Genomic DNA, 24809 nt, shown 5'->3' on the forward strand with positions numbered 1-24809 from the left:
GCAACTTGAACTTCGACTTTGATCTCGCCTCACTCGCATCCACGCCTCCTCAACTTCCTCGTTTTCTCGACTTTCTCGTCGTCCTCGACTTTCTCGTCTTCCTCGTCGTCCTCGACTTTCTCGTCGTCCTCGACTTTCTCGTCTTCCTCGTCGTCCTCGACTTTCTCGTCCTCGACTTTCTCGTCTTCCTCGTCGTCCTCGACTTTCTCGTCGTCCTCGACTTTCTCGTCTTCCTCGTCGTCCTCGTCGTCCTTATCGTCCTCGACTTTCTCGTCTTCATCGTCTTCCTCGTCGTCCTCATCGTCCTCGACTTTCTCGTCTTCATCGTCTTCCTCGTCGTCCTCATCCTCCAATTCTTCCTCATCTTCTTCACCCATTTCACCCTCTTCATCCTCCTCACCCTCTTCATCCTCCTCACCCTCTTCATCCTCCTCATCCTCCTCATCCTCCTCATCCCCCTCATCCCCCCCACCCCCTCACCCTCCTTCAACTTCTCCATCAGCCGCCGATCTGATCCAATCCCGAGCGGCAGTGGCTCGGCCAAAGGGCAAAGAGAGGTCGAAAAATGCCGTCCGCGAGCTCGCCCTGCAGGTGTAGGATCCGGTAAAGTGTCGATTCGATGGAGGGCGACCCGGCAGCAGCTGCCGCCACCGTCAGCTCGTCCTCGGGCTCCGGCTCGGAACCTTCTGTGGCTCCATCAACCACGACCCTCCCTTCCTTGGACGCGCCCAAGCCCAAGCAAAGGCGTGTGACGCAAGCCTGCGACTACTGCCACCAGCGCAGCATCCGCTGCCGGCCTTGCGGTGACGGCCTCTCGTGCGCCAACTGCAAAGACTTTGACCAGCCGTGCACCTATCACCGGAAGCCGCGCCGGCGCGGTGTCCAGCCGCGAGGACCGACCGGCCGCCGTCCGCCCGAGAGTGCCACCCATGCCGAGAGGACGCCCCCGGACGCGAGCAAGACGCCCTCCTCGCCGCTCGAATGCTCCCGCTCGGCGCCGGCGCCTCCCCATTCGCTTCCCTTCCGCCGTCCCGATGCCGGCCGAGTGCGTGACGGTGACCACGTCTGGGCCGCTTCTTCGATTGCTTCGCAGGCCACCATCGTCGACCTGGTCGACCTCTACTTTGAGATTGTCTACCCCATCTTTCCCTTCTTCCACCAGCCGTCCTTCACCCGCCGCATCTCCCGCGCAGACCATCTCGACAGCCGGCCTCTCTTCGCCACCACCATGGCCGTCTGCGCCCTTGTCAGCAGCCGCATCCGCGACGGCTCCGTCTCGAACCCGCGCTGGAACCTCGCTTGTCTGTGCGACCCCTCGCCCGATGTCTTTTACGCCGAGGCTGAGAGGCAGCTCGTCGACATCACCGAGGATGCCTGCCTCGACGTGCTGCGCGCCCACGCCGTCCTCGCCATTGCGGCCATCCAGAACTGCCGGATACGTGACATGAACCGCCACCTCGGCACCTATCACACTCTCGTCGCCATGGACGCCTTGCACGACGAGTCCAACTGGCCCGCCGGCATCGGTGTCGTCGAGAAGGAGGAGAGGCGGCGCTTGGTACGTACGCATGCCTGTCACGGCTCCCCGACACCCTCGTGCTCTGCTCGCCTTCCCACCGCTCACGCGTCCAGTTCTGGTCCATCTACACGCTCGACATCTACGCATCCGTTGTTTGGGGTGGTATCATTCGCTCGCGCGAGCAGCAGTCCAACGTGGCCTACCCGATCGAGGTAGACGACGAGTTCATCGACGACGCCGTTGCCGTCGACGACGATCACAGCCCCCACTCGGCGAGCTCGACGTTGAACCGCGGCGCCCGCACCGTCCGTTCCGATTGCTGGCTGTCGGGCTGGAACTTCATCACCGATCTCTACCGGGTCCTGGAGCACGCCCTGACGCGCTTCCGCTACAACAGCAACCGCTCTCGCCGCCAGTCTTTCCTGCACGAAATATTCGACGACAAGTTCACGAGCGTCACCGAGGCCTCGGTCCGGGACAGCGTCCTGCGCATGTACATCGACCTGCCGGCCCGCTTCAAGGAGACGCCCAAGCTCACGTACAACGTGAAGCAGGACCGCTTCGGCTTCCAGGCCGCCAACATAACGGGGAGCCTCCAGCTCGTCCGCATGGTCCTCTTTGCCGCCGGCGGAGCGAGCATCGACGAGAGGTGCCAGATTGTCCGCGAGGTGGTGGATGCTTTCGTCTCCGTGCCCGTCTCGTACCTGCTCGCCATCAGCACGCCGCTCCTGTACCATCTCGGCGGCATCGGCGCCTTTCTCGGCTCCGTCTTCGAGGAGCCGCTGAGCGAGTGCGACTACGGCCAGGTGAGGTCCATCATGCTGTCGCTGGCCCAGCTGCTCGAGCACCTTGAGGCCATGCACCACTCGGCCAGCGCGAGCGAGAAGCTTCGCTCCCAGGTGAAACGAATTGACGACTACATGAGAACTCAACGGCACGCCGTGCCTGTCCGCCCACCGCCGTCGGCACCGCCAGAAGGCAGACTTCCCGTCCTCGCGACGCAAACAACTCCACCCGAGGCGGGAAACATGCCAGCGGCTTCGTACCAACCGCTGGGGTTGCCCATGACCGACAGCTGGTCATTTCAAGTTCCTGCGGAAATGCTCGATGAGCTCAACTGGAATTTCGACTTTGGGTCGCTGTGGAACGGATAAAGGAGACTTGTACTGCGCATGCAGCCTTGCCCATATCTATTGAAACATCTATCTATCTGTGGCTGTATTTTGCACAACCCCCTTCTCCTGCACTTGAATGGGAGGCGAACCTTTTGCGCCCTTCTTGGCTTCGTGCCGTACCACGGGAGTGGAGCTGACCGACGGCTGGGAAGCCTCATCGAGGAGCCTTCTGGCGGCGACGGCTACGTTGCCGCCGGCCTCGTCGACGCGGCGATGATACTCACGCATGTTGCTACTCACCAGCGGGTTGTCGCTGGTGAAGAGTAGCGACACTTCCTCGAGGGAGCGGTTGGCGACTTCAGGGTAGAAGAGCCAGATGATGGGGAGTACGACCATGTTGATGGCGCCGAAAAAGATGTACGTCCCGTAGCCGAGCCTGCTCAGCATGATGGGGATGAGGAATTGGGTCATTCCGCAACCGGTGGCCCAGCCGAATATGGTGAAGCTGTAGCCTTTGGCACGAATCTCCGGCGGCCAAATCTCGGTACCGTAACACCAAGCAGGGATGATGTTGAACATGGTGAAGAACCTGACGGGGTCCCGCGGAGCGTCAGCAAGCTCGTCTCTGCACAACGATCTGGTGAGATTTTGAACGGGGTAAAAGGTAGATGTTCGTTGAAGCCCTCACCAGGTATAGACAAACACAAAGGAGGCGGCGGCGGTGCCCAGGCGAGAGGCCCGATCCGAGTCCGCGGCGGCGGCGGCATCCTGGCTAGCCTTGATGAGGATGGCGATGGAGAAGAGACAGGCGGCCTGGAGGACAAAGGATGCGAGCAGGGACCTGACGCGGCCTATGCGGTCGACGACGAGGGCCGCAGCGGCCGTGCCAGGGACGCCAACGGCATTGGCTAGGCCGGCGAGGAGCAGAGACTTGTGGGTGCCGAAGCCGGCGAGGGCGAAGAGGGTGCCCGCCCAACCGACGACAGCGAGTATGCCGGACCACTGCTGAATCCACTGGAGGGCGAAGCCCATGACGGCACGGCGACCGAGGTGTAAGGGACCTGAGTGACGGCCGCCGAGGATGACGTGAACGAGGCGGTTGCGCTTGTGCCGTGTTGCCTCGACGAGGGCGTCCATCTGCTCGAGCTCACGGCGGATGCTGACGTCGTCAGAGGCGAGATCGCCGCGCAACTTGCAGAGGATGTCGATGGCATCGTTGCGTCGGTCGTTGGCGAGAAGCCATCTACAACTTCTCAGTTCATGGATCGCAGTGCGCGTTTGCATGCTAGCAAGGAGAAGCTGCGGTAGGGGAAAGTTTTAGGGGTAGAGTATCGGGGATCAAGGCGTAAAGGGGTACTGACCGAGGAGACTCTGGGAGAAATGGCAGTGCCACGAGAACTACGAGAAGCGGGAGGATCATGCAAGCGAGTGGACACTGCCAACGGAATGAAGGATCGGCGTCGCGCAGGCCAAAGTTGATCCAGTAGGAGAGGACGACGCCGAGGTAGTTGGCGACGAAGACCAGGGAGAAGCAGGCACCGCGGTCGTGCGATTCGGACAGCTCGCTGACCCACGGCGGGACGATGGAGTTGACGAAACCGACACCGATGCCGGCGACGACGCGAGCGAACAGAAACATACACGCGCCTCGGCTTGAAGCTTGAAGCGCGGCGCCGACGATGCCGAAGGCGGCCCCAAGAGCCGTTCCACGTCGACGGCCGATGGTGTCGCCCACCCACCCTATCTCGCGTTACTTCTTGAACCCGCGGCGGAATCTTGACCCTCGAGGAGTGGCCTACCACCGATGAAGCATGCCCACATGGCGCCAAAATAGTAGGCTGCAGCGAGGCCGCCCTGCTTGGTTACGTCGGTAACGATGCCGTCACTACCAATACCTGCCATGGCTATGAAGCCCGGCGTACCGCTGATGGTGCCATAGACGCCTTGATTGTACCCTGCATGCATATATCAGCTCTTCCTGGTTCTGGAGTCTCATGGACAAGAAAAGATTTTAAAAGAACTCAAGCAACCCACCTTCGAAGATGAGGGCGGTTGCGGCGACGAGGTTGATCGTGGCGAGCAACAACTTGCCAGGGAGACGCTTCCAGACGGTGAGGCTAGCCATCGTATGCGGAAGGAGTTTGATCGACGTCCTTATTCCTGTGTACTAGACGTTTTATGAAGAATACGAGGCCATGGAGCGTGAAGACTACGGCAAATATCACGCGGGACAGAAGAAAAGTCTTCTCTTTTCTCCCCCTGAATGGAGTCGTACAAGACAGCAGGCCAAGAGCTATCAAGTGGCCCAGGTGGGCGACTGAACGAATGAAAACCCTGGCTAAGGCTTCCGAACCCCTGTTTGGGAAAACTCACGACGAATTTCAAGGCATGAATGGACACCGTCCCGTGGTTTAAGGTTCATCCGGGTGGAAACACTGTCAGTGCCATCGGGAGGGTCTTGGCTCTGCGGAGACTCATTCGGCCGACACGAAACAAGCGGTCACGGGTAATTAATAATATCTTTTTCATCTTCATGAAAGACTGCTGCTGGCTACGTCCGCAACTCCATTCTCTACTGATACTGTGGACAGTCGAGGAGGCTTCAATAGTTGGTGTCCTTGTTGATCAGCCATTTAAGCGATGACGCCTAAACGGCTTGGATTTCATCTACGGATGCCGACGGCGTACGAGCACGCCGTCGGAATGTGCCAGTCTTGATGGTTTATACGCCTTATAACAGTAGAACGCGGGCACACAATCGCAGCGTGGATAGCTTTGTGAAACCCGAGAGCGCGTCGTTCGAGTCCGGCTCGATTCGCACGTGAACGAACATATTTGAGCATTGATTCTTTCATCCACTCGAACAGACGACGAAATTATCTGTGCTTGCTCACGAGATATAGAAAAAATATGGCCACCAATGGCGGAGATGCCCAAAGTGCAAGCCTCGACATGACGGTGCTCGGCCTCAACTCAGGCACGTCCATGGATAGCATCGACTGTGCACTCTGCCGGTTTCGTCAGAAAGCGCCGGATGAGCCGATGCACATGGAGTTGCTTCGGTATGATGAAGTGTCTCTCCCAGAAGCGATCAAGGCGCGCGTCATGCGCATGATTCTGTACAATGCAACGACCCCTGAGGAGCTTGCAGAGGTGAACGTCATCCTTGGGGAGGCATTTGCCGACGCCGTCGAGACCTTCACAGCTCGGCACGGCATCCCGATTACCTCTATTGATGTCATTGGCTCTCACGGACAGACAATCTGGTTGCTTAGCATGCCTCGCAAAGGACAGGTACGGTCGGCCCTGACGGCAGCTGAGGGCAGCTTCATTGCCGCCCGCACAGGCATCACCACCGTTACCGACTTTCGTGTCTCTGACCAAGCTGCCGGCCGTCAGGGTGCGCCTCTCATCGCCTTCTTCGACTCCTTGTTGCTGCATCATCCGACTCGGTTGCGGGCATGCCAGAACATTGGCGGCATTGCCAACGTATGCTTTGTCCCGCCAGACGCGGATGCCGACGGAGTCCTGAATCCGGCCTTCTTCGACTTCGATACAGGACCGGGAAATGTGCTCATTGACGCTGCCGTGCGTCACTTTACCAACGGTCGTCGCGAGTATGATATCGATGGCGAAATGGGCGCCGCTGGCACCGTTGACGACGAAATAGTCCGTCACTTCCTCGCCTCGCACCCCTATTTTGCCCTCGAACCCCCCAAAACGACTGGTCGAGAGCTATTTCGCGATACCCTCGCCTGGGAGCTCATCGAGCGCGGTCTCGCACGTGGCCTCTCACCCAACGACGTCATTGCCACCATCACGCGCATCACTGCCGAGGCCATCGTCGACTGTTACCGTCGCTACATGCCAACCCAGTACGGACCCCTCGCAGAAATCTTTATGTGCGGTGGCGGTGCCAAAAACCCCAACATAACATCTCATTTGCAGGCAGCCTTCCCGCAGACTCGCATCACCATGCTTGACGAAGCTGGAATCCCTGCAGATGCCAAGGAAGCCGTCACTTTTGCTTGGCAAGGTATGGAGGCCGTTGTAGGTCGAAGCATACCTGTGCCTGAGCGCGTTGAATCATCTAGACGCTATGTACTCGGTAAGCTGAGCCCTGGTCGCAACTATCGCCGTCTCATGCGCTCAAGTATGGAATTTGGCAAGGGGCGGGACGTGCTGGAGCCGGTGAGCGCCTTGGTGAATTATGTCGACGGCAAGGTGTTTGTTAATACCACCTGATCCTCTCAATCTATCTATGCGCCAGCTGATGAGAAAGAGGGGAGGTGTGTATATTGTCATCGCAAGCAAAGAGGCTCTGCGAGCAAGAGAGGGCGGTTGTAACGCACAACATAATGAGAGCTCATAAATGTTTGATTTATTTGGGGAGGCTCCCCAGCGGTGTATGCTGTGAGATTCTCTCGACCACCTCCAGGCCATGGGGCTTATTGAAAGATTATGGCTATGACGGTTTGATCATATGCTGGGAGGTGACCTTTCACGGTGTAGTTGTCGCCAAGGAAGAGTCAGCCAACATGCTGATGTAGCGATCGACGTGAGGTGCAATATTCAACCCAGCAACTCACCCACACGACTCCCATGCCAGTTAAACAATAGTGCTACCTGTCGCAGCATTATGGGCTCTCAATGACGAAGCTCGTGTGAAGGAATCATTTGGTGCACGAGTCAGAGGGCATCACGATATCAAGACATAGCAAGGGTGTGCTTCTATGCAAGGGGCTCTCATGGCTCTAGCAATTGCTTTCAGTCGCAGTTAAAGCCCCTCTAGGATGTCGAAAGGGACTGGTATGCCCAGTGCATGTTTCATCCGCGAGTTTACAAAAAGGAGACCGTAGGCGAAGCTGGCGTTTGTCCATCCAAAGCTGCCATTTTTGCGTTAGTCGTGTTCTCACCTCAAACAACTCGGCTTGAACGTACCCTTCCTTGGCGTATCCTTCAAACTGCAGCCCCTGATTGGGGTATTCGGTGTCGACAAGATGCGGATCCGTCGTCCTGGTTACGTCGTATTTCTCCAGCACCGCACCGCTGTGGTCTACAAACACTCGTAAGATGGTATGCAGCCATTTGTACGCCAATCGGCTGGCTACCTCTGTATATCCGTAACGCACCAGGCCGTCCCACGCCATCATCTGATGTGGTGCCCAGCCATGAGGGTAATCCCACTGGCATTGATAGGGGCGCGTCGTGTTCATGAAACCGGTCGCTTTGCTGCTTGATGCCAGCCCACCAACGCATTCAAATAGAGGGAGTCCCCTTTTCACCACCAAATCAGCCTGTCGAGGGCTGGCAACACCACACCACATCGACCAGAGCGTGGTGGCCGATTCAGCCGCTTCTTGCCTCTTGGTTCGTGTATTGTAATCCACGTAGATGCCTCGATCCTCGTTCCACAGGTACCTGTCAATGGCCGCCTTTCGGGCCTCCGCGCGAGCATGCCACGTCGACGACCAAAGGTCGCATTCGAACTCTGACTCCGGCCTATTTTCCGACTCTCCAAAGTCATCCTGGAAAACTGTGTGAATGGCAAAGGCAATATCCGTTTCGAACTTGTATAGCAAACAGTTGAGGTCGATGATGGCGAGGTCGGCTGTCTTGTTCTCCAGCCTGTTCTGGGTGTCGTGACCGGACTCGCGAGTGGCACGATCGTGCAGAAAGTAGGCCTCCAATTCTGGCTCGTCTATTTCTCCCGCATTGAAAAGTTCAACAACCTTTTCGCAGGTAGTGCCGTACTTGTCGGCGAACGGCTTCAGGACTGGAGCAAAAAAGTCAAGCTCAACCTCGGGAGGCACGCCGACACCGCCTGGCCAGTACCGGGACAGCCCCGTTTCCTTGTCGAGCCTAGGGGGTGTCATCCACACCAAGTGGTATTCCTTGATGGCGGCTTTGATGCCTCTTTTGAGAAATTCTTTTGCCTTGGGATCGGATGTCTCAGTCGCATGGTAGAGTCGCAGGCACAGGTCCGTCAGAAAGGGGGGCTGAGAACGTAGCATGAGATAGGAGCGGTTTGCGTTGGGAATGAGACCATAGTGTTCAATCTCAAATATCCAATTCCGAACTACACCCTGCACGAGGTCCGTCCTGTCGTCGAGAAGGAGCCCGATAGAGATGAAGTAACTGTCCCAACCGAAGAACTCGTTGAACCAGCCACCGGGGACAACAAATGGCACGGCTCGTATGCCGCACGTCCCGTCTGTGGGAGCATGATCGACATCCAGAGCCAACAAACCAGGCTTCCGACTGATTTCGAGGTATGCTTCGCGCGTGAGCTCACCGACTGGTGGCAGCGTTTCTACCACCAGATGGAGATCTGGGCTTTCGTGTGCCATGTTTTGATAGTGCATCCACTGGGATTTGGCTTCAGAGGGAACGTAGAGACGTGACATTTGATCCTCGGCGGTATGTTTGACGTCGCGTGTTGCCAGCATGATGACTTTGGCATCGAGCCTCCTCGTTAGATTGTGCCAAAACCGATTTTTGATGAGCCATCTAAGCCGGTCCACCGGGTTCTCGTACAAAAGACTGTACTTCAAGTCTATCAAGTTGAGTTTCTGATCCTTGGCGGCACACAAGTCTTGAAAGAGATTGGAAACTGCATAGGTGCCCCGAATCGATAAGCCAAGACTCCCCCCAGAATGGAGGCTCCGAAGATTAACATGATGCAAGATGTAAGCTCCTTGATATTCAGGAAACAAAAATATGCAAACAGACCTTTGGTCCATCGTCATCGATGGTAATGCGACCGTCTTTGTCTGTATCTTCGGTTGCGGCCAGATGCTGAAGAGTCGAGTCGACATGAACCAAGCACGGACCGGAAGTAATACCAGACAATTCATCTGCAGCGTTGTGAGTATGGCTAGCTCAGGCACGGAATTTGAGTTTTAGAAAGTTCTACCGTGACTTGAGCGACGAGGAATCTTCTGCTGCTTCAAGCTAGTCCGGATATTGATCTGGTTCCTCGTGAGCTGGCGTTCATTAGCAGCATGCTGGGTACGGCGAAGGTATCGTACAACCGAGCTGCTCCTACGCAAGCGAACAGAAGGGTGCTCGTAAGCTCGCTCCATTGAACTTGCTTTGGAAGCTGACATTTTGAAATAATTTGGGGCGCAATTCGGCAAGCCACAACAGGAGTCCTCGTTACAGTCAAGGACGTGTGGTCGGAACCACAGGGTGGACTGCCTGGAGTTATCGGAGTCAGCAGCCAGGGTCACCTTGGGGGGGAGGAGAGAAGAAAAGGATACGAATGCAGGATGACCAAGTTTGGGGTCCTGAGGATCCATGCAGATTGAGTAATTCTCTCCAGTCATCAAAGGTAAATGGCCAAGGAGCACTGACGTGGCATTTGTCAACAAAGATCACGCTGCACACCCAGCGCTCTGATACCCGACCTATCAGAGAATCTGGCACAGCACAGGAAAGGACAGGTATCAATGCCTGTATGGGTACAGCCATGTACTATCGGGGAGTGCTCATATCGTCCACCAGCCCCTGCGACCAACAGGGGATGAGGTTACACATGTGCGAGCAAGTGGATGAGCTGGCAAGGTTCAGGATGCGGCTCGCACATGCTCCGTACATTCTGTGTCGCAACGAGGCGTCTGGAGAGTGTGCGCACATATCGCTTTGCTGCTATACGTTGTATGTGCTTCGCAGCAGGATGAGGCGCCCAATACTCAGGGGCTGGGGTGAGACGGCTTTTCCTGACGCCAACGGCCCGGCTGTGGCAGGGGACATCAGGCAGCTTGACCGGGGTAGGATGAGTTCTCGTGCTGTGCTATCCAGTCGAAGCATTGGAATACCGAGGCGAAAAATTGTACTCTTTTACATCCCCGTGGTCCTGCTTCCCTGATGCGGAGATGGCTGATGATCGAAGAGCGCCTTGTCGCAAAGGCACCCATTTTCAGAGGCCACCAATAGATGATAACGGTTATTCTCAAAATATTTGGCGAGTAAGCGAAGCTTGAATTCTGCATTGTTTTATTCCCAATTAACCGATCATCTTTTCACATTGCATTCCTCTGTTAGTCGGCGTCATGGAGCCTGCGACGCAGGGATGCGAGAACAGAGTGCTGCCATCCGAACGCCCCGACACGAATAATTCAGTTCCTGGGGCCCCGTCAAGACTGGAAACAAGCACGATAAAGATTCTTCAAAGCTTTAGCAAGCGAACGACGCACACTGACGTCCAGCACGCGGAGGTACAACAGATCAAGGAATCGCAGCGAAGGAAGGCCCGAGCGGCACTGGCACGGCTGAGGAAACTTTTGGAACACCCAACGACGATCGATTCCATAAAAGGCATACTCACCGGGGAAAGAATAAATGCGACCGAAATCGACGAGTGCACGCAGGCGATTATCGACGTGTTTGCGGCACCGCGATCATATGTGTCCATCAGCATTACGGACATCGGCGCCAAGCAGGGTATTCATATCACGGACTCTCTGGGAAATATCGAACGATGTAGCACAATTCCCAATCGTTGAGAAATTCAACCGGCCGTTGCTAACGTTGTGGTTGCAGACATGAACAGCAAGCCTTCCGACGTTGACGTTCGTTGGATGTATGAATCTATCCCTCACGCGTCGCGCAAGAGCATGTGGGAAGCTTACATGGCATAGACATGTTCCCATTGGCCGGGGTGTGCTTCAGTCGGTACGTTTCCACGGGCTGGCGACTCTGCTCCCAAGAGGTAGCTAATCGGCCCAAAGACGATTGAAGACCTGTTCAACTACTCCGGGAATCGTTGCGCCGGAAAGTCATTTTCAGCCACGGGAAGTGAGGGCTGGCCCTATCCCGAGATCGTCACGACGTCTTTCTTCGCGGATAAGACGTTGCAGGAGCATCTCGATGCCATCGAGACTCTGTCAACAGTGGAGAGACTCGAAACTGCGGGGCCCAGACGAGACCCATTATCTGGGTTCACAGATCGACAGAAGCATGATCTCCGATGGCGCGCAGGGCTACTCGATCTAGAACTGAGAGCGTTGGACATGGTAGTTGCCGATCTGCCGCTCATGCTGGAAGAAACAGTGGTGGGCCACGCCAGCCCGCTGGATACGAGGCAAGCCTTGTTCAGCCAGACGAACAGCCAAGGTCTCTCGACGCACCATCAATTCAAAAACGCCATACTGATGATGGGCGAATTGCGGGCCTTTCATCGATCAGACGGTAGGGTTCTGCGTAAAATGAAAATCTCCTGGCTCATGCTCTCGCTCATCATGACAGGGTTTCTCCTTACGTTTTCGAACCAGAGTGGCGTCGACTATCTTGGTGACGACTTCAAAAATCACCTGGCAAGTCGTCTGGAGTTGGTGCTGCAAGATCCGGAAGCGTCCGTCCTTGGACATACCATGAAGACCTTTCTCAACGGCGGAACCAGTCGCTGGGGCAGAAGGACGGTCGAGTGGCTCATTGTGTACCTCTTCACCGAAGCTGCCGTTGCACCGCACAACATTCGGCATGGGAGAATTGCCATCTCGTATCTGCAAGCGTACTCAAACATTGCCAAGGAGCTGGTAAGAACCACCGAATTTCCTCTGTGGAGTTGACTAGGACAAGCCTAACGTTTCTGTTGGGGCAGAAGAAGCAACATAACGAGCCATGGGTTCGAGGGGATCGAGCAAAGCTGGTCAACAGGTATGTCGATTGCATCCGGAGCATGAAGGCGATAAAGACGGCCACGTCGAACAAACTGGAAGTCATCTTGGGAATGCAAACGGACTGCGAGCGGATGGAGGGAGAGCTCGATGCCGAGGGCATCGAAGCAAACCAAGATCCGATGGCGGAGTCGTTTGCCGAACGCTTGAGTTGGGCGCGCGGGCTCCTCGAGGAGCAAAGCCGTGATGTCGACCGGCTCATCGACCACTTTCAAGATTCTCTCAACATTGTAAGCTGTCACAGGTACTCCGATGGGAGGAGAACGAGGACTGACAGGGCCTGGGATAGGTGTTTCAACAGCAAACCATCGAGCTCAACGAGCTTGCCGTGGCGACGGAGAGCCAGAACAAGGCCATCCTCATATTCACGAGCGTCACCGTCGTTTTCCTGCCTCTTTCTTTCTTCACCTCCTACTTTGGCATGAACCTCAGCGGTTTAGCGCAGACGAGCAGAGACGAGGCATTCTTCTGGGAGGTGTGCGGGACCACGACGGTTGTCATCGTGGGCGTCTTGTTCATCTCCGCCTTTAAGCATAGGCTGCTTCGACGGCGGTCCGAGTTGCCGCGCATCGTTTGTTGGAATGGATCAAGAGTCGACACGATGAGGAGGGAAAAGAGCGACTCGAGTTTGACGCTCGAGTCTGGGCTGATGCCGTAGTTGTGGTCTGACAGTTGCCCAGAAACAGTTGATGCAGATTGTATTGTGGTCCAGGCCGGAATAGATCCCAAGAGATGCGTTGGAGTTTATTGCTGTACGTGCCGAGATGAAACAAATGCAGTCCGACATCTGGTGGATGAAGAATTTGCCACCTGTCTTCGTGATGAAATTGTGCCGAGTACGGAGAAATGTGCAGGTTTTTTGTGCAAAGCTTGAGCCAACGGCAGTGGCACAGACAGCAGAGAGCACCTGCCGCGTCGACACAGGTGACAGTGTGGCCATGGCAGCTGCTTAGCATAGGGCAGGAGCTGTGATTCATTGCGACTTCCACACACGCCAAAAATGGCGACGGCAGGCACGTCCCAGTCCCTGCTCTGTGGGTTTCGGCGCGACTGCCATTTGATGATGAAGCAGCCCGCCTCCGCACACTCACCGACTTCCTCCCTGCACACTTCAGAACTTCATGACGAGCACCTATATCGAACCGCCCATCCTTCAATCCAGATACCTGCCGTCGGTGGAGAGAATCTGGTATAGAAGCCAGCACGCTGACACGAGCTGACCCGAGCTGACAGGCGTTGACGAGGAAGCCGTCGTACCTTGACCGCCACAGGCCGAGATGGATTGCGAGTACGCCCTTTTGTTGCTACCAGCGCCACCCCAATCGCCCGACATGGAGGATCTCGAGCTGGCTGTGCAAGTGACGATGAGTGCGATGTTGTCAAAACTCAGGATCCGAGTGGGACAACGAGCAGTTCTCGACATTGCTGTCCCGTTGAATCGCTTTGCCACGGAAGCAGCGACGCATGCAGAATTCCTTGGGCGCTCGAAAAGGCTGATTAACGACCTGTACTTGATTCTTGACAGACTGAGAGCGGACAAAGAAATTCCATCCGAGAGCTTGGATGCTCGGCTTCTGCCGATCACGGAACCGTTGCTCGAGTATACGGGTGCGAGAATCGCGGGAGACCAGATCGACAAGCATATTGTCCCATTTTCTGTGCCGGATTTGATTTCCCTTGCACTCAGCCAGCGGCCATGGAAGCGTCTGTTCTATGTCGACAGCCCCCAGGGAGATGGAATCTTTTTGAAATTCCGACGCGTAGCCTCCCGAAGCATGTCTCGCGAACTTCTCGACTACGCCGAAAGACTCCCGGGAGGCATTCAAATGCTCGTGAAGCACAGGTTCACCACGTCAGAGGCAATTCATCTCGACACGATGTCCATCGACCATGTCATCATCGGCATGTCCGATGGTCCACTTCATGTCTCGGACAAACTTAAACTCACGGTGGCTTTGTTGGCACTCCCACCTGCAAACACGACGACTGATCCATTGCGAGCAAGTGCTAGGAGTCGTTCCGTCACCGTCGTATTCTGTGGAGGGCACACCCGCTTTCGAGCCCAAACCGTGTCCTTCCTTTCCGCCATAATGGGACTCCCGCATGTCGATGCCGCAAACGATATTGCAGACGGTGCAGATGTCCTAATCTGGGAACGGGTCGTTGGAGACGGGACACGCGTCGAAGTTATAACCATGGAAGCAATCCGGCTGGATGGCAACTCCGCTGCTACGTTGGCACTCATGTCGCCAGACACGGTCTGGCTCACGAAAGCGTTGCGAAAAAGTTACGCAAACCGGCAACAGCATGCTATTGTATTCAAAGATTTTGATTGCATTTGGCCCACCATCGGCGAGCCATGGCGTAGCCAGCAATGGCCACCCAAGCCTCATGGTACACCTACTTACACGGAGTGAGATGGGTTAGGTGGTTGCGAGACCATGACGAGTGGCTTCGCCGATGGCCGCTGAAAGGGGGGAGAGGGGCTGACAAGCATTCAAGGATTCTTCTGCAGGTATGGGTCATCTGCACTCCGTCCCGTATCTTATGTGCTACCTAGGTCTCGACTCGAAACTAGCGGTGATGGATGAAGGCGCACTATGCGGCCTGGGCCAGGCCTCCCCGGACGTCAGCCGAGATGTTTTACCTGAATACTACACCCACAAATACACTTACTTCATCGAGGTACCGTACCCCCATGCATCGGAGCGTACTTTTTCGACAGGTGCTCGGTAGGCGTCGACAAGTTTTGTGGGGGAACAGAGGCAACATGTACGCAAACGTACTGATACATATATTTATAGTTGCCATTCTCAGCCAGTGCACATGCCAACCAAGTCGTTGGACCGTCTGACGCATTCACCCACACCAAGCGGCTGACGGTGAGATGTATCATGCATGCGCCCATATGGCACAGGCAACATCCAAGGAAACGCATGAAGAACAATTGTTGATTTCTAACATCTCAATGGCCATCAACACAGATTGTGATGAGATGGATGCAGGACCACCTTGGTCAGCCAAAGTGCAGACCGTATTGCCACATTAAAGGTACGGAAGAGATGCAGGTCAGAAATGCAGCGGAAACTACCCACTGATGCTTGCTCAAGCTCTACCCCGAGGTCTTGGCGGCACGTATTATGTTGCAGCATTTCGCGATGCCTCCGAGCGTCATATCGAGATCGAAGAGTCCCGACAGAATGTCAGCCTCCAATCAGTCCAACTGCCATTTGTGTACCATCCGGAAAGGGTTACGGGGCCTTCAACAGAAAGAACTCTACTGAAGATGGAGCTGCGCGAGGAAATGCTGCGGCAATGACTTGCGCTATTTACCCTGACTTCTACACAACTGCACCAGCCACGGCCTCATCAGGAGTATGAGAGTTCCAATGGTGTTCTTCTCCCCCGTAACGGATCAAGGAAAGAATTTCAGCAAGACGCCATAGTATTTTTGCTTATTCCCACATTTTGGAGGTGGATGAAGTCAGGATTCAGAGAAGGCGACCAGGACAAGCGGCTGTTCCGCACAGGGAGTACGGACATGACTGGCCAACTCCGATAACCCCGCCATTACATTACTGTACATACATGTGCAGATCAACATCAACAACCGTGTATTCGGCGCTGTAGCACGATCAGTCACACGCTTGTGTACCAGACCAACAACCTGCGATGCCCCAAAAGGCATGCAATCTGACGAAGCGAAAAGATGTGTGTCAGTAGTTGAGAATGGCCGTCGTGATAGGTAGGCATTAAAATCTGCCGATGCAGCAGATGTCGAAGATATTTTTATCCAACGCATTCCTCTCTACATGTAAGGAGAGGAAGGGAACGGATGTTGCGGCTCGTCATCAAGCGAACTAACCAGCTTAGAAATACAAACCCCGCATACGTCCGTGAGGATAACATGTAGAAAACTTTCGAAGCCGCCTCCAACCCAAACCAACTCCCACATTCTTCCCTACCAAGAAAATACCGTTTGGCATTCACCGAACACATACGGCAAATCTACAGGATGGCTTCTCTGGCAAAGACTGTCGTTGCCACAGGCATCACTTCCGGACTTGTACGTCTACGAGTTCTCACCTCCCGACCCTCCACTTCGTCCCTGCTCGCCTCTGTCCGGCCGCTGACCGCTGACTCGGCCGTGCCAGGGCTTCGAAGCCGCTCAGCAGCTGCTCACGCAGGAGTCGCCGTACAGGATCATCCTTGGCGCCCGAGACGTTGCGGAGACGGAGGCGGCTTTTGACAAGATCCCCTATGATCGGTCTGCCAATTCCGTCACCGTGCTGCCGCTCGAGCTCTTGGATCTCAAGAACGTGGAGAAATTCTCGCGTCTTGTCATCGACAAGGTTGGCGTCAGCAAGATTGACTACCTCATGATCAATGCCGCCATGATAACGGCTGCCGACGGCCCCGGGCCTCACGGGTCATCCTGGTGCCACGCCGCGGTGGTGAACCATTTTGCGCAGCATTACTTGGTGCATCTGCTCCGGGAGAAGCTCGTATCGTCGCAGACGCGCATCGTATTCGTCTCCTCCGGTGCCATCCGAAACGTGCCGGACCCTCGTAGGACTCCCGGCGTCGGTCGCATGGCGGTGGTAATTCGACTAAACAGCTTGCAGGCACGCTGACGAAGGATCTCGCCGCCAACTCGGGTGCCGAAACGTGGCACATCTACTCCGGCAGCAAATTTGTCCAGCTCCTCGGTGCGCATTGGTGGCGCCGTCAACTCGCCGGCCAGTGCCGCGTCGTCGCCGTCTCACCCGGCCTCATCCCCAACACGGGCCTCGGCCGCTCGACCGGCATGAATCTGACCATGGACATGCCCGATGCCAAGACAGTACCCGAAGGTGAGACCATTCGTTGCCCAGCTAGGGGCTGCCGACTGGATCGGGAACGCGAGCGCTGACAAGAATTCGTAGGGGCACGGAGCATCCTTGCGGCCTTCTTTCGCGATGACTTCCCATCGGACCCGGAGCGCATCTTCCTCACCAGCTGGGGTGAGTGGTGGGAAAAGAGCGTGTACGAGAAGACGCTGGACAAGGACCTGCAGGACCAATGGTGCCCGAGCAAGGACGCCATGGAGAAGGAGGCACGAAGTTTGACTTGATTGGGGTGCGTCGTCGAGGATGCACGGAAGCGAGTGATGGAATGGCGTAATGATGATTGCTGATGCCGTTGCAGTCAAAACCGCTTTCGACCGAATGGTCAATTTCGCGTGGTTGTGGACGACATGGTTGTGGACGACGTGGTTAGAATTGGGGAACTCACAACCATGTTCGAGGCTCATACATGGCTTCCTTGTCGTCCGACTGAACCGACCGAGTATGAATTGAAGACTTTTCCATTTCATTTGGCTCTCAAACGGTCAGACGACCTTGATGTCCCGGCCTGGGAAGCCAAGTCAACTGCATCAAGAGTATCACAAGTGCATCTCACCTCCCTCCCCTGCGTGCCACATGCGCCACGTCGCAGCCATGCAGCAGCTTTGTCTTTTGCAACTGTTCACCTTGTGGAACTTTCTTCTACCTCTTTTAATTGTGCCATGATGAGTGAGCACACCGCGGATGCGTCTTCCTCGCCACCTGACTTCGTTGCGGTCGACAACGTCGAATGCACCCATCTCGGTCAGGATGGGCAAGAAAGTCCAGCCATGCTCCTTTTTGTCGTTTTATCGCATCGGATATTCACCATCGACTCTACCGCTCAACGCTGCTTTCGGACTGGACCCAACGTGTTCCGTCTCGTCACCTCGCCATGTGCATGTTCCAAGTGCGTCTCATCCTCTGCGGGTGCGAAGACCCAAACTGCACGCAACGAGAGCCGGAACTGGTAGGGGTGCTCAAGGAAGTCGGACACCCGATCAAGATCAGCCAATACTATCGAGTAGGGGGCATGTGCACGGGTTACTTCCGCAACACGGACCCTGACAGGATGGTGTTGCGTCACGGCATGGATGCGAACAACGCCAACACGATTCAAGACTGCATCGACAAGGTGATTGAGATTGAAGAACATCCAGAGAGGTGCACGCTGAAGTGTCAGAACTGCATTGAGATGTGCAAAATCTAGGAAGGGAATGGTGGAAGAAGATGACAGGTCCGTCGTGGAAAGGCGGGCTCGTTTTGTCCGTTTCGTCATGGCTGCTGACCATGCTGCTACTGCGGCGGTTGACTACGCTTTCGAGGAGAGCATGATAGTTGTGCGATGAAAATGCCATCTGGTTGACGGCGGTAACTCCGACATTCCACTGCACCGCACATACCCATGCCCTTCTCACAACGCTGGAACGTACCACAACAGCAGTGTTCCAAGGGCCGTGCAAGTGTACTTGTCTGCCACGAATCGACCAAGAGCAGCTTTGGAAGCGTTGCCAGCGGCAGGTAGAGAACGTACACGCACACACGGAGGACATTGTACGCCTTCAAACGTTAGGCGTCTGTACTCGTGCAGCTCGGTCCAGCATGGGTAGCTAGATGCTGACAGTGGTGCAGGTAGGGTGAAGCCCAGGCGATGGATTCAACCTCCCAAGCAGCCAGTAGCAGTTACCATGCTGCTTGATGGCGAATTCATCAGCCATACCGGGCACTACGCGATTACAACAGTGTGACCGGCCCGTCCCTGAGTGACTGGACATATAATTACTCGCTTGTACTGAAGCAGGTTGGACGAGATGGCTCCGCCAGAAGAGCGTCAACAGCCCAGGACACGAATATGCACACTGCAGAAAGTATTTAGGTACAGCATACTCCGTAGTTGTAGTATAGTTGTAGTAGAACTTGATACATGTGCAATTAGTTACAAGCTTCACATGGTGACATGGGTCAACCATTGTCATAGTTCCCTCCACGACGACCGAGTTGAGGGGTGGGAAGGATTATTACTGTACAGTAGAAAGAAGATGGGAAGAGATTCTAGGCCCCAAGATGGAGGCGACGTTCCCCAGGGCTTTGTACTTTGTACTCCGTGCGAACTGACAGTACCCGCCCCACTGTGCACTGTGCAGCGCACAATCATGGAAAGAGCGACCGATATGTACGTGCCTGCCTGCCAAAGCGCTGATTGACTCGTTTGTCTCGATCTTCGACATAGCCTTCTTCTCTGCTGATCGCCATGCCGCGCCCGCGATTGCTGCCGAGCCAGCGTCTTCGGGCGGCAGAGGCCTGCAACTTTTGTCGGGAGGCGAAGAAGAAATGCAGCGGCACAGTCCCCTGCGCGCATTGCCTGCGTCGTGGCATCGGCAGCGCATGCACCATCTCCTTCGAGGGTCGCGCCTTCCGCTCCGGCCGCCAGCGGAAAGCGAACCCGGAGCCGACGCCGACGCCGAACCCGAACCCGATGGCGGGATCGGCCTCGGAGCCGCCGCCGTTGCCGATGCCGACGCCGGCATCGGCATCCTCACCGACGCGTGCTCCGCGGTCCACGGCACGCTTGGTGCCCACCCCGGGGCCGTCGCCGTCGGGTCGGACCGCGGCGACGACGACGTCAACGGGTCCCGGGACGTCCGTGGCCGCTTCCGTCGGCCCCATCCTGAGTCCGCAGACGTTCCGCAGCCAGGAGGCCCGGCCGGACCCGCGGCTGATGGCGCTTCGGCCGAGCCCTCGGGGTTCCGTGCACAGACAGCCGCATCGGAGGTCGGATGCGTCGTCGATGTCGACAAACGCCCATTCGCGCATGCTGCTGAACCTGCGCGGCGAACGGGGTACGTCGCTCCTCCGGCCTCGAGCGGCCCTTGCTGACGGACTCGACGACAAGTCTACATTGGCGGAGCGGCCTCCCTCTCCTTTCTCCAGCTCGTCCGGAGCGTCGTCGCCGACCAGATCGGCCCCTCGCAGTTCTCTCACAACGCCCAGAGCGAAACGATGCTCGAGAAGGAGTCGGCCCTCGGCGACGGCGACAGGAACCGATCCTCGGTCTCGGCCTCGTCCTTGGTCGACCTCGACGAAGGTTCCAAGATGGACTACGCCCAGTGCTATCGCCACGTGGTATGCTCCGCTCCCTCTCCGACGCGTTCCCGGCCGTTGCCGACTGACGGATCGACGAAACGCAGACCGAAGGCTTCCTGGACGTCTTCTCGCCCTCGGAGCTCGAGGACGCCCTCGTGAACGTCCGAGAGCCCATGAGCCGACAGAGATGCGCGGCCTTGCATCTGGCCATGGCAATCGGTGCCCAGGCCAAGTCGGCGACGGCGGCGCGCGACGTCGGTCAGCCGTGCTTCCGGCAGGCCCAGGCCATCGCCTTCGAGGGCATGCTGGAGGACCCGGACATCGACATCGTCCGCTCCTTTCTCCTCATGGCCTTTTACCTCCTCGGCGAGTGTCGACGAAACGCGGCGTTCATGTACCTCGGCATCGCCACGCGCGCCGCCGTCGCCCTCGGTCTGCATAGCCGCGACGCGTACGCCGTCATGCACGGTGCCGAGGATAAGCTCAGGTGAGTGAGAGAAGCATGGTGCGCATCCTCATCCTCTCGCCGCGTCTGTTCTGCTCACGACCTTGTCCGCCAGGCTGCGCGTCTGGATCAGCCTGCGCATCGTCGACATGCTGGCCAACGCGATCCTCGGTCGTCCCGCCGCGACCGCCGGCCTTCACTCGGACGTCGAGGGCCTCCTCGAGGAGGTGGCACGCGAGGCGCAGCAGGAGGACGACGACGCGATGCAGCGCCTCGTCGCTTCGCACCAGATCGTGTCCATCATCAACGTCATCGTCGACTCGCTCTACGAACGAAAAGAGCTGTCGACGGCCATGGTGGAGCAGCTTCTCAACGAGATTGAGCTGTGGGTTACGCGCCTTCCGGACTGCCTCCGACGGGCGGCCCGTGGTGCCGACTCCGGCTCCGGCTCCGGCGCGTCCATGCTCGAGGGTGCCCTCGGCAGCATTCACGTCTCCTGTCTCTACTACTTTGCCGTCACCCTCGTCACCCGCCCCGTCTTGATATCGACCTTGACAGCGCCCCCGTCCCACGGCGTCGGCGTTGGCGCGACCCAGTCGCACCTCGCTTCGGCTTGCCTCGACGCCGCCGTCTTCCTCATCCAGACGTGCGTCGACGCATTGCACGCGAACCTGCTATACGGAAACATGTGCATCATGAAGTATGATCACCCGACCCCGATCCCATCTTCGCTCTACCCGTACGCAATGCGCCAGCGGCGTTGAAGGCTAACGTGGCGCGTTGCAGGGCCTTGGTCTTTGCCGCCGGCCTCGTCCTTGGCTTCGAGATATTTGCCAAACGATCCATCGATTATGATATCGAGTCGGCCTTTGGCGGCGCCAGAGACGTGCTGCAATTTCTCGCCGGCCAGAGTCCCCAGGCCGGGCATTACCACGAGATCCTGACTCTGCTCGCCAACGCCGTCGCCAAGCAGCGCGAGAGGATCGCGTCCAAGGGACGGAGTCGCTACGTGTCCAAGCTCTTTACCCTCCACGACACCGTGCCGCCCGACGGCCAGCGGCTGCCGGGTTCGGAGGCAGGCTACGACGGGCCGATGGCTCCCGGAGACGGCATCGAGGACGGCGATGGCATCGGCTGGCAAGCATGGCATCGGCCCGTTGCCACGGGCTCCGGTGAAGAAGATGTATTTTTGGGCTGGGACAGCCTGGACATTTCACAGTGGGATAGCTTCCCCTTTGTGCAGTAGGAGCTTTCGACTCTTGTCTGCTGTTTGTTTTCTGCGAGGGATGCAAGGCGTGTGCGTATGTGGTTTTCAAAGACTCCGTATAGCAAGGCGCTTGGGCAACGGTGAATTTTTTGGGAGTTTCAAGCGTCGGTTTACGGCCCAATTTCCTCGACCCTCGTAAATACTACTATGAAATATTACGGCATATACGTATTGCAGCATTATTCATCTCGGCGGTTTTGAATTTTCCCACCCCTGCTGCGAGGTTTGTAGTTGACCAACCACTTTTCGTGCGGACAGCTCGGCTAACCACTATCAACTGCTCTCAACGCGAGCATCTACCACCTTGTACTTGTATATACTGTATAAATATTAATATGTAGGTTTAGATATCTGTAAGAATGTGAGTTTTCAATAATGTCCACTAGCACGGTACGGATAATCTGACAAGTCGAATGGAACCCAAATCCTGTCGTGGGATTCAGGATCCCAACGCCTCTCGTCGGAAGGGTCCGTAGCCGACGTCGGGTAATGCACTCACTCGGTCGGCGAATCGACTCTACACAACACGCCCCAAACAGAAACATGCACTCAGATATGCAATAATATGTTGGCAGATATACCCACCCACCAACTAACTCCTAGAGGATGACGCCGTCGCTTGACTCCGTGCGAGTTGTACTGTGTCTCGGCGTCCTCGCAGCTATATAGCATCCGCTCTTCGTAGGCCGCGTGACGATGGACAGCGATGATACTATGAAATAACCTTTTTGTCCATTCTGGAAGGTCGATCGTTTCCTGTTCTACAGTGTCCACGTCATTCTCCATACAACTTGGCCAGTATACACATACAACTTACTTGGCCAGTATACACTCCGTAGTCCTATTTCTCATTCATTTCATCCTGCTTTACGGTTTGTTTCATCCTTTTTCTCGAGTCGACTCGACTCAGGACTCGTACATACGTCATGGGCTCCAACGAAACGCCCGGCTGGCGCCGACTCAATGTCGGCATCATCGGCGGCGGCATCGGGGGCATGTCGGCAGCCATCGCCCTCCGTCGCGCCGGCCACCTCACGACGATATACGAAAGGGCCGATTTCGCCGGGGAGGTGGGAGCATCCGTATCCTGCGCCGCCAACGGCACCCGCTGGCTTCACGCCTGGGACGTCGACGTGGCCAAGGGCGATCCTGTCGTCCTTCGGAAGCTCATCAACCGTGACTGGAAGACGGGCGAACCCGTGAGCGTGTACGACTTGGACGACTACGAGAAGCGCTGGGGATTCGTCTACAACATGTTTCACAGGCAGTTCATGCACCGCATGCTCATGGATTGCGCCCTCCAGAAGGAGGGAAAGGGGACGCCGTCGACGTTGCACGTCAACCACAAGGTACGTACGGCACCCGACTCCAGACACTTGCAGACTTGCATCCGCGGCTTTCGTCTTTGCCCGTACGCATGCGCGCATGTGCGTGGACGTGCGTGTGTGGGCATGCATGGTCGTGTGTGTGCGAGGCCGAACTGACATGCCTCTCCCTCGGCCCAGTGCGAGTCCATCAACCTCGACACGACGACGATAACCTTTACCAACGGCGTCACGGCGCAGCATGACATCATCGTCGGCGCCGACGGCATCGGTTCCGCCGTACGCACGGCCATCGGCATCCAGCCGGCCAAGCGTCCGGCCGAGCAGAGCTGTCTTCACACCAACGTGTCGACGGAGGAGGCCGTCCGCGCCGGCCTCGTCGACTACTCGCAGAACAGCGCGCTCGAGTACTGGGGTGGCCAGGAGGGCAAGTGGGACAAGATTGTGCTCTCCCCTTGCAACGACGGAAAGCTTCTCTCCTACTACTGCTTCTTCCCCCGCGAAAAGGGTGACTACGCGACCCAGACCTGGGCGAGCGAGGATCGTCCCGTCGAGGAGCTCCTGGCGCCGTATCCCGAGCTCGACCGAAACGTCTTCAAGCATCTCGCCATCGGAAAGGAGATTCGCCCCTGGAGACTTTGGCTGCACGATCCTTATCCCTACCTCAGCCGCAACCGCGTGTGCTTGCTCGGCGACGCCGGCCATCCCATGATGCCGCACCAGAGCCAGGGTGCCTGCATGGCCATCGAGGACGCGGCGGCGCTCGGAATCCTCTTTGGCGAGGACCACTTCCGCGGCGACATTGACGAAGTCATGGCCGTCTACGACGACATTCGTCTACCGCGCGTCACCCGCGTCCAGGCCGCCGCGGCGAAGGCGGCCTACAACATCAACGAGAGAATTGGTACGTCGGTTCTCTCCCGGCCTATCCGCCGACGGTCTCGCTAATCTCGTGCTTGCCCCCCCTCTAGGCTTCTCTGTGAACAAGAATATCTCGACGTACAAGGTCGAGGATCCCAAGAAGATCCTCACCATCGAAGAGATGAACGCGTACGTCTGCCGATGATGATGACCCGAGAGAGACTGCATTGCTGACTTGCCTGCCAGGTATGACATGCACAAGGATGTCGAGGAGCAGCTTGCGGCCCGCCGCGGAGAGGTCTTTGCGCAAAAGTTCATCAGGGGGCTGCCCATCGGACTCGAGCTTCCCAGCGGCGTCATCATTGGAGAGTCGAATTAAGGGCCAGAGTTGGCCCGCCTGTGTATTGAATGTCTTTTTTCGTCCTACATAGCTGGAGTTTGGTCTGAAATATGTTATTGATCATGAAAGCCTTTGGCCGAAAATATGTCAGAAAGCAGTGCTGCGTACTACTTGGGGCTACTTGTGCAATAATCTACCTTGCCTTTGTCGCAGGGCCTTGTCGCCTTCAGCTCCTGAGAATGGACGGCAACTTGGTGTTCAACCATTGTCACGTATGGGGGAGAGACGAAGAATTTGCAGAGAGTTAG

At 56.6% G+C, this 24809-nt stretch overlaps 11 protein-coding genes across 11 annotated transcripts; 8 read left to right on the forward strand and 3 right to left on the reverse strand.

Moving 5' to 3' along the window:
- Positions 1–29: 29 nt before the first annotated feature.
- DCS_06048 (uncharacterized protein) lies at positions 30–377 on the reverse strand (the record flags this gene model as incomplete). The annotated part of the gene is made up of 1 exon (XM_040803340.1): positions 30–377. The coding sequence occupies one exon, from the start codon at positions 375–377 to the stop codon at positions 30–32; it is 348 nt and encodes a 115-aa protein (XP_040653444.1).
- Positions 378–619: 242 nt separating this feature from the next.
- DCS_06049 (uncharacterized protein) lies at positions 620–2673 on the forward strand (the record flags this gene model as incomplete). The annotated part of the gene is made up of 2 exons (XM_040803341.1): positions 620–1558; positions 1633–2673. 2 exons carry the CDS (start codon positions 620–622, stop codon positions 2671–2673), a joined length of 1980 nt encoding a protein of 659 aa, XP_040653445.1.
- A 48-nt stretch (positions 2674–2721) lies between these two features.
- DCS_06050 (putative mfs monosaccharide protein) lies at positions 2722–4759 on the reverse strand (the record flags this gene model as incomplete). Its single annotated transcript, XM_040803342.1, has 5 exons — positions 2722–3223; positions 3323–3877; positions 3996–4374; positions 4434–4589; positions 4669–4759. The coding sequence occupies 5 exons, from the start codon at positions 4757–4759 to the stop codon at positions 2722–2724; spliced, it is 1683 nt and encodes a 560-aa protein (XP_040653446.1).
- Positions 4760–5544: 785 nt separating this feature from the next.
- DCS_06051 (putative upf0075 domain protein) lies at positions 5545–6879 on the forward strand (the record flags this gene model as incomplete). The annotated part of the gene is made up of 1 exon (XM_040803343.1): positions 5545–6879. One exon carries the CDS (start codon positions 5545–5547, stop codon positions 6877–6879), a length of 1335 nt encoding a protein of 444 aa, XP_040653447.1.
- Positions 6880–7411: 532 nt separating this feature from the next.
- DCS_06052 (uncharacterized protein) lies at positions 7412–9083 on the reverse strand (the record flags this gene model as incomplete). Its single annotated transcript, XM_040803344.1, has 2 exons — positions 7412–7520; positions 7576–9083. 2 exons carry the CDS (start codon positions 9081–9083, stop codon positions 7412–7414), a joined length of 1617 nt encoding a protein of 538 aa, XP_040653448.1.
- Positions 9084–10688: 1605 nt separating this feature from the next.
- DCS_06053 (uncharacterized protein) lies at positions 10689–12972 on the forward strand (the record flags this gene model as incomplete). The annotated part of the gene is made up of 6 exons (XM_040803345.1): positions 10689–11136; positions 11179–11218; positions 11277–11310; positions 11367–12173; positions 12239–12544; positions 12604–12972. 6 exons carry the CDS (start codon positions 10689–10691, stop codon positions 12970–12972), a joined length of 2004 nt encoding a protein of 667 aa, XP_040653449.1.
- Positions 12973–13645: 673 nt separating this feature from the next.
- DCS_06054 (uncharacterized protein) lies at positions 13646–14731 on the forward strand (the record flags this gene model as incomplete). Its single annotated transcript, XM_040803346.1, has 1 exon — positions 13646–14731. The coding sequence occupies one exon, from the start codon at positions 13646–13648 to the stop codon at positions 14729–14731; it is 1086 nt and encodes a 361-aa protein (XP_040653450.1).
- A 1598-nt stretch (positions 14732–16329) lies between these two features.
- DCS_06055 (uncharacterized protein) lies at positions 16330–17427 on the forward strand (the record flags this gene model as incomplete). The annotated part of the gene is made up of 4 exons (XM_040803347.1): positions 16330–16380; positions 16469–16883; positions 16940–17167; positions 17240–17427. The coding sequence occupies 4 exons, from the start codon at positions 16330–16332 to the stop codon at positions 17425–17427; spliced, it is 882 nt and encodes a 293-aa protein (XP_040653451.1).
- Positions 17428–18074: 647 nt separating this feature from the next.
- Positions 18075–18389, forward strand: DCS_06056 (uncharacterized protein; the record flags this gene model as incomplete). The annotated part of the gene is made up of 1 exon (XM_040803348.1): positions 18075–18389. One exon carries the CDS (start codon positions 18075–18077, stop codon positions 18387–18389), a length of 315 nt encoding a protein of 104 aa, XP_040653452.1.
- A 1041-nt stretch (positions 18390–19430) lies between these two features.
- On the forward strand, positions 19431–21954 carry DCS_06057 (Fungal specific transcription factor; the record flags this gene model as incomplete). Its single annotated transcript, XM_040803349.1, has 5 exons — positions 19431–20019; positions 20073–20302; positions 20368–20750; positions 20824–21447; positions 21495–21954. The coding sequence occupies 5 exons, from the start codon at positions 19431–19433 to the stop codon at positions 21952–21954; spliced, it is 2286 nt and encodes a 761-aa protein (XP_040653453.1).
- A 947-nt stretch (positions 21955–22901) lies between these two features.
- On the forward strand, positions 22902–24540 carry DCS_06058 (uncharacterized protein; the record flags this gene model as incomplete). The annotated part of the gene is made up of 4 exons (XM_040803350.1): positions 22902–23324; positions 23481–24204; positions 24272–24350; positions 24408–24540. 4 exons carry the CDS (start codon positions 22902–22904, stop codon positions 24538–24540), a joined length of 1359 nt encoding a protein of 452 aa, XP_040653454.1.
- Between the last annotated feature and the right edge of the window lie 269 nt (positions 24541–24809).

Source organism: Drechmeria coniospora, chromosome 03 (assembly GCF_001625195.1).
Source record: "Drechmeria coniospora strain ARSEF 6962 chromosome 03, whole genome shotgun sequence".
Lineage (NCBI taxonomy): Eukaryota > Fungi > Ascomycota > Sordariomycetes > Hypocreales > Ophiocordycipitaceae > Drechmeria > Drechmeria coniospora.